This window comes from Erpetoichthys calabaricus, chromosome 4, assembly GCF_900747795.2.
Source record: "Erpetoichthys calabaricus chromosome 4, fErpCal1.3, whole genome shotgun sequence".
In the NCBI taxonomy this organism is placed as follows: domain Eukaryota; kingdom Metazoa; phylum Chordata; class Cladistia; order Polypteriformes; family Polypteridae; genus Erpetoichthys; species Erpetoichthys calabaricus.
In genome coordinates, this window is record NC_041397.2 from 190,591,833 (window position 1) to 190,600,171 (window position 8,339).

Below are 8,339 nucleotides of genomic sequence, written 5' to 3' on the forward strand. Positions count from 1 at the left end.
AAGTAGGTTTTACAGTATGCTAGTAGTTGTTTGACAGTTGGTATACATTAGTTTCCAAACTCAGGTTTACGGTTATAAGAATTCTATTTTAAAATAACATTCAAAATACAACATTTTCGTAAAAAATAAAGCATTGATTGGCAAAAGAAAGAAAAAACCAAAGACAACCAGAAATTATCCAAAACTATGTCATTAACAGGATAAATAATTATATTCTGAATTTTAACAACATGAAGTATGATTTTGAGACCTTACAGAATTTGGAGAAATCTCATAAAATCAATCAAAAAGAGAAAAATTTTCCTGAGTGTGTTCATTTCCACATCTATATATGAATACTAAAGAAAAGCATGCTGTAATAGCTAATTCAGAAACAGACTACTAAACTCAAATGAGAATGAGGAATAAGGACCAAAAGGTCTGCAATTTAAAACTAACCATTTAAATATCTAACTTTAGGACTTCAAAAGATATATCATCATCTAGAATTTATTGGTGATAACAGAAGTACATTGTTAAAATTCATCCAATGTACATCCTTCTTAGCCTGTAATGCATGAATATTTTAGAAAACTGAAACCATGAGGACATGCTTAATTTAATGAATGGTATTAGTGTGTTTAAGCAAAGTTTTTGTAAGGAAACAAAAGACAGATGACTCAAAGCAATTTAATTAATTAGGAGGGGATTATTTACTACTGAACTACTGTTCTTAAACCTAACCTAACCTAACTGAACAAATGTTTAACAGACATTTTAGAATGCTTTGATGTGAAGGAGACGGTTTTTTATTGAAGGATTTCATATGTAACAAATTATTTAAACACACAAGCAAAATAAAACAAACTTTAATCTACTGGTCAGAATATGGTCATAAAAATTGCATGAAACCTATTTGCAATTGATTTTTTTAGTTTTTGGATGATTCTACATTGTGACTACAAGTAAAGTAAACATGAGATAACAAGCAGTGTGCAAAGTTTCATCACAAAAAGAAATCTAAATAAATAAACAAACCTTTCATTTTTTTCCCAATATTTTAGGATAAAAGATACCCTTTAGTAAGGGTAGAGACAGTTTTTCTTAAAAGGTGAAAGGTCCAGGCCATTTCTAAAAGAGGTTAAATATAATTAATTAAATTCTGAAAATTTCATTTAGTTTGTAAGCACACAGGATTGTGGCACTTCCTTAATACTAACACCTCAAAGCCAATTAGTGCCAACATCAAGCTATAAAGTTGTAGCATAATTTTCAGAAAGTATAGTCAACTTGTATTCAATGTAGGAAACCCTCAAATTTGGAAAGTAGTCAAACATTTAGAACTCTAGAATTTTCAACAATGAACACTATTTTTAGCATCAACAGTGTTGGACTCTTAGTCTGAAATTCACACATAGAAGCAGGAGCTTAAATGTGAGGTTTTAGGGTCCAGTTTGAACATAACCCACTTACTATGTGGTTGAATTCATGCTGTTACTGATTCTTGCTACTTGCTGATTATAGTGGTAGCAGGAGAGAATGAGGTCAAATTAGAAGTGGAAATAAGGTTTATAATGAAACATGCATTGACCTGAGCTTGAAGAGGAGAATATGCAATAGTGCTATGGCCATTTGTTGCGCACCTTGCAGGCAGTCCATGTAACCCAGTGATTTGGTAAGGAGCCGAATTTTAAAAAAACATGATCAATTCCTATCTCTCCTCACTGTGTAATCCTTATCATGTCACTTAATTTGTTCTCCAATTATAAAAAAATATTCTTATAACGCTTTTAACCGGATACTGTAACCACTTGGAAATGGGCATTATAAAAAAAATATACAATAATATTTCCAGAATAATAACTTCATTTCTAAATCTTGGCATCAATTTACCACGAAAGAAGACTAACAATAACCCTGGAAAGAGTCTAGTTTTGGCAGACACAAATCATATGCTACAAGAAAACATTCAAACAGCTGACTCGGGGCTTGGGTATATTAACAAAAATGTCAGAGGCAAAAGGAAAAAGAAATAATAAAGGAATAAAAATCCAGTACATTCACACAGTTTGTGAGTGTCCCATATAAAAACTAAACACAACAAAAAGACTTTGAAACTGACACTATAAACACTATAAGAGTCAAGTGGAGAACTTTGTTTCTTGGGGCAAAGAGAACTGTCTGCACCTTAACATCACCAAAGCCAAGGAGCTGGTTAGTGATTTTGACACCAAAAAGCCTCTATACCCGGTCACTATTCAGGCAGTAAAGTTTAGGTGGTACACTGCTATAATTACTTACGGTGGTTCACATTAATGACAGGGTGAACTGATCTAGTAATAATACATAGGAATTACATAAGAAATGGCAGAGTAGACTTATTTTTTTTCCTTAGGAAGACCATGTTCTTTAAATGTGGGTAACAACATCTTTTAGACTCTTGAGATTTTCTACACTGTGGTGTGTTTGGCCGGTAACAAAATTTCAAGAGAGGACTACTAAATCAACAAGCTGATTAAGACGACAGGCTAGTTAGGGGACACACACTCAAACCGCTGGAGGCACTAGCAGAGGAGTGAATGAAGACAAAACTGATGTATATTATGAACAACTAGTCATTTAGCCCGTTACAATAACGGGCGCTAGAACAGTAGTGCATAAACATTAGTAGGAACAGTCTATATTAAATGGCAAGGGACTTTGACCTCATTCTTTTTGTTGGTCGTATTTTTCTTTCTTTCAGCCTTTCTTTTGTTGATGTTTACTTGCGGGGCTGACCGTTCTTCGTGGGCTGCCGCCGTGTATTGTGTGTCTTTAATTTTCTGTGACAGTAATACTGTCTTGTACGTCCGCTGGCTTGTACGTCAGTAATATACCTTTAATTTTCTCTGGCAGTAATACAGGCGTGCGCATCGGTAATATGCCTTTAATCTCCTCTGACAGTAATACTGGCTTGTATGTGGCTGTAATATGAGTCACTGTATTGTGTACCTTTAATTTCCTTTCACAGTAATACTGGTTTGTATTTCCGTAAAACGCCTGTAACTTTCTCTGACAGTAATATCGCGCATCGCACCGTGCCCCGCGCATGCACACTTCACCAGAAGACACACACACACGGACACCTGGAGGCACACAGGGATTTTATTAAACAGGATGTTTCAGATCCTCTCTCTGACACACTAACACTGAGGACTTTCAGCCAATAAATCACTCATCAGAAACGCTTCTGGGGATCCTTTATACCAGGGGTCCCCACCCCCAGTCCGCGGCCCACTACCGGGCCGCAGCTGTCTGACAGCCGGGCCGCGAGAGAACTGCCGGCAACGGAGACTCTCTCAGACTTTTCAGAATGCTTGGCGGGCGGGGCTTTGCAGCGGCGCAGAGAGAGGAGAGAGACCGAGGTGAGAGAGTATTACAACAATGTATTTTTATGGTCCTGACAGTTTCCCCATATGACACGAGTCTATAGAAATCGCGTTACTATGAAGTACATTCAGCAGATTCTTTCATTACAATTAAGTGACTTTGAAATGCTTGAATGAATCATCCACAGAGCAGTTAGATCTGTGGTCACAGCTCAGTTGTGCACGTTTGCACAAAGATGCCCAAACAGAAACATTGTAAAAAAAAAAAAAAAAATCTCTTTCTTCGAACTTTCCTCGTAGTTTTTTTTTTTTTTTTTTTTTCCTGTTTTTGTTTTCTGTGATATCTTTTGCTTATTGCTCGTCAACATTTGAAAAACATCCATTGGAATTTAACTCATTGTCACCCTCCTATAGAAATGGCAGACGCGGGAAAAAGATAGCAGTGTTAATGTTTATGATGTGCAATCTGTTGGAATGGCAAATGCAAAGCATATGTCTTTGTTACATGCAAAAAAAGAAGAAAAATCTCAGGTTGCAAATGTATGCGAACTGCTTAATAACTTAATAATAATAGAAATGTAATGTAAATTGTGTACAAAACTGCAAACCCCCAAACCCCCACCCCCACCCCGGTCCGTGGAAAAATTTGCATCTAATAAAGTGGTCCTTGCTGTCAAAAAGGTTGGGGACCACTGCTTTATACCATTGTCAATATGCCTGCATAATGCTCATTGTCACTGCATTCTTATCATTAAGCCAAGTAAAATGTTTTCTTCTTTTTTGCAATTCTTCTGTACATTTGAAAGAGGTTATTGCTGATTGTTTTATTTATTGCTGATTGTTTTATTATTAATAATTTTTGAGCTTCAGTAAAAAGATACATTACCTTCTTAGGAAAAATAAAGTACTATTTATCAATTTAAAATGATAAAAGAATGACAAAAGAACTTCTTATATATAAACGTCTACGTGAGAGGTGAAGTCAGGGTAAGGGCTCCACCTCCAAGGAAAGAGAAACTTGCTTAGCCGCTAATAACACAAGCAAGGCAAGCACGTCAGCAAAACAAAACCTCAGAAGAAAGACAAAGTCACTTAGCCACTAACATCGGCAAAACTGTATCCCTTTTACTTTTGCACAAGTGATGCACAAGTTTCTAGGACCCCGGGCTTTTTACACAACTTACACAGATAGTATTTTATAAAATTTTATAAGGTGCAATGATTTAAAATTCCGTTTTTTTTTTAAACACTTTATTAATTCCTTATGGGAAATTGTCTTTTTGCATGACCTTGGGAAGAGTAAAAAAAGAAAGTGTCACCTTACAATGTTAAAATTATTGCTGCAAAAAAACCAAGTACAACATCTTATTGAAAAAGAGAAAAAATATACACCCATATATATTATACTAGCCATGTGCGCCCAACTACGTTGCCATGTTAAAGTTGTCTGTGAAGGGCTCCCTGTTTAAACGCGGCTGCCAGTCGTGAACTGGGCCCTTCGTCGCATAGCATTATGATTTTTTATAAGGGAAACAAAATTACAAAACAAAACCCTTGGACATTGATTCGATAGGAACGGCCTACTCGGAATCACTGTCCAAATAGTAATTATGTGGTGGTGTAGGAGCATTTCTGCTTCTCTCCGTTCACAGTCCGTCTCGTTTTCACGACGCTGTCATTTCCTCTCATGATCTCTTCTCAACCTTTCTCCAATCTCGCAGGTTGCTTTGTGGCAATCCAAAGAGTAAGGCAATATACACGGAGCAATGGTTATAAAAGGGGGACACATAGGTATCCAGGCTCTTTAAAGCATGAATAGGGATCACTTCACTGACATGTGAGCAAGCCATGGTACAACTGTGAGACGCGCAGCACTCGCCGGCTACAACGTAACAATAATAATTTCCGGAAAATGCTGTTACGTTGTCATTCATTTTACCCACTGTCTTTCTTTCATTCATATGTTACGTAGGCACGTACCTTTTATCTTCGGCAATCTCATTCTCTAACCAGGCCTCAGGAGCTAACCAGCGTAACACCGTCCACCACCCCTTTCGTTATTCCGGCACATTGTTGACATCCGTGAGTAACAACGACGTACTAAACTGGAAGGTGGTCCACGCATGCGTGGAATTCGCGGACAAACAAAGATCAAAATCCAAATGAAGATTATATATAGAGATTAGTGCTGGGCAGTGATTAAAATTTTTAATTGCGATTAATTGCATGATTGTCACAACAATCACATTGTTATGTGCAAAATTCAATAATGAACTCAAAAGTAGTGTATTGCATGTATTTGGCTTGCAAACAATTTAAACAAATAAGGTGCTTTTTAACAGCAGTATTCCCTTTACATAGTAGCAGTTAAAATATTTCTTGTAAATCTCAACTTAAACATTAATGTAATCAAATCAAATTTAAAAACAAAGCTATTTGCCACTGCCAGAGCATTAATGCTTTATCTAGTTTTTTATACAAAAGCAAGTTACCCTCAGAGTCCATAGCCACGATCACAACATTACAACAGGCACCTTCCAAGCAACAGCAAGTTAACATTTCTAAATCTATTTTCTTTTTAATCTGAACAGATAGCAGAAGAAACATTTTCTTTTATCAGGGAGCAGCATAAACAGTCTATGTTCAGTAGCAACTCTTTGAGGGCTAATATTTTTTTCCAAAAAAAGCAATGGTTTCACACATAAAAAGTCTGTTGCTGCCGGTTGTGCCTGCTGTTGGCACCTGTTTGCAGATTGCGGCGGCTTGAAGGCTAGCAGGAATGCACGGTGGACTGGCTGCCTGGCTGTCTTTGTGAGACAGGTGCACGGGGGGTGGCAACTGCAGTGAGACGCAATATGGTTTGTTACTTCCTGTCATCGTAAGTGTCTGTCCTCCCAGGCAAACGTTTCCATAGGTGCATCAGCTACACAAACGTGTTCAGCACCACAATCAGCTGGGGATCAATCAGCTGATGCCGAACCTCACTTTCGTTTTCGAACAACATCTCCAGATCACTTGCATCAAAATCGGAATCTGACAAATCAGAGTCCGATTCAGCGATAATACGAAAAAAGTCATCCATATATTATTTTGCTTTGAACATTCACTTGGCGGCACGGTGGCGCAGTGGTAGCGCTGCTGCCTCACAGTTTGGAGATCTGGGTTCGCTTCCCGGGTCCTCCCTGTGTGGAGTTTGCATGTTCTCCCCGTGTCTGCGTGGGTTTCCTCCGGGCGCTCCGGTTTCCTCCCACAGTCCAAAGACATGCAGGTTAGGTGGATTGGCGATTCTAAATTGGCCCTAGTGTGTGCTTGGTGTGTGGGTGTGTTTGTGTGTGTCCTGCGGTGGGTTGGCACCCTGCCCAGGATTGGTTCCTGCCTTGTGCCCTATGTTGGCTGGAATTGGCTCCAGCAGACCACCGTGACCCTGTGTTCGGATTCAGCAGGTTGGAAAATGGATGGATGGACATTCACTTTGGTATCTCTACACATGCCATTTTAGAAGCTGTTTGCTCTTCGTTACTCATGCATGTGCAGGGAATTGAGGTCAAATCAACAAAGCTAACATTCCTTTTAGGAAAATCATATCGAAAAGTGCTACAACAAGATGATCACTGATCTCCATTGATCGCTAGCGAGACTGAGGCTTTCAAAATATAACATAAACTACATTAACGGATGATAAAATAATTGTTGGCTTTAATTAATTAATGCGTTAACACGATAACGACGAGTTAACTTGTCCAGCCCTAATATATATTTATTAATTATAGACAGACAGACAAACAGGGCATTTGGCGCCATAAAAGCAGGAATCTGTGGGGTGTGTGCGCATGATTGATTAACACTCTGTTGAAAGCTGGTTCCTACTTTGCCCCTCATCCTGGTTGTTTACGTAGACCCTGATTGCTCATTTCTTTAAAACAACTTTTAACACAAGATAAATGCAACAAATGCACTTTAGTAACAAACACATTTTTACAACATTACATACTAAGGTGTATTATTAGCTTTTGTTAAGATTCTACATATTACTGCAATAATGTAGCATACCTGTGAAGCCAAGATTTGTAACTGCAGTGCTGGTTACAGGTAGAATTGGATTTACAGTCAGTGTAGTCGTATTACTGGTCACAAGGCTAGCAGTGGTTGGCACCTAGGCATTTTTAAACACACATAAAAAAAATTACTAATAAATAAAAATTAATGGTAATATTTTACATTTCAATTAATTTCCTAAACATTCATATACACATACATACATACACATTATTATATATATATATATATATATATATATATATATATATATATATATATATATATATATATATATACATATATATATATACACACACACATACATACAAATATAGGGTGGTCCAGATCTAACTATGCAACTTTTAACACTAGAATTACCAGAGCCTACGAAAAAACTCGTAGATCCGGCCCACCTTAAATCGCTTCTTAAAACCTGTCTCACCTCTCTGCCAGAGTCTTTTGTCATCTAAATGTACTGATAAAGACAAGCTGCCAGCAGCCGGCTATTCCATCCCCCCAACGACTTAGAACGTAAACAAGCTTTTCCCAGCTAATGCCTTGATTGATTATCTGGGAGTGAAGTGGAGTTTTAGAGTAGAAATAATAAGATTGTTATTTGGAACACACGCATTTCATATGTGTTGCATTTCTACAGTAATCTGTGTAAACACATTGTTAAAACAGAAATGGTTTACAATCTTCTAGTAGCAAATGACAAAATGTAGGCATAAACTATATAATGTATGAAGCCTGAAGTCCAAATATCAAAGAAACACTTTCACAAAAGGTACAAAAAAAAGCCACCGCCAAAAAAAACCATCTTAGTGTGAGACATTGACATGACTTAACTATCACTGCTTCCGTGGCGTAACAGTATCAGTCGCTGACTGGGAATCAGAAGGTCATGAGTTCGATCCTGCACAACTCCCATTTGAGAAGTGTTCTTATTTTCAC

At 37.6% G+C, this 8,339-nt stretch overlaps 1 protein-coding gene across 3 annotated transcripts in view; it reads right to left on the reverse strand.

Moving 5' to 3' along the window:
- pou2f1b (POU class 2 homeobox 1b) overlaps window positions 1-8,339 on the reverse strand; it is a 236,255-nt gene that overhangs the window by 25,923 nt on the left and 201,993 nt on the right. For all 3 annotated transcript variants that reach the window (XM_028800092.2, XM_028800091.2, XM_028800093.2), the window contains one exon: window positions 7,398-7,500. In XM_028800092.2, the coding sequence (XP_028655925.1) occupies window positions 7,398-7,500 (103 nt within the window). The remainder of the gene's footprint in view (window positions 1-7,397; window positions 7,501-8,339) is intronic.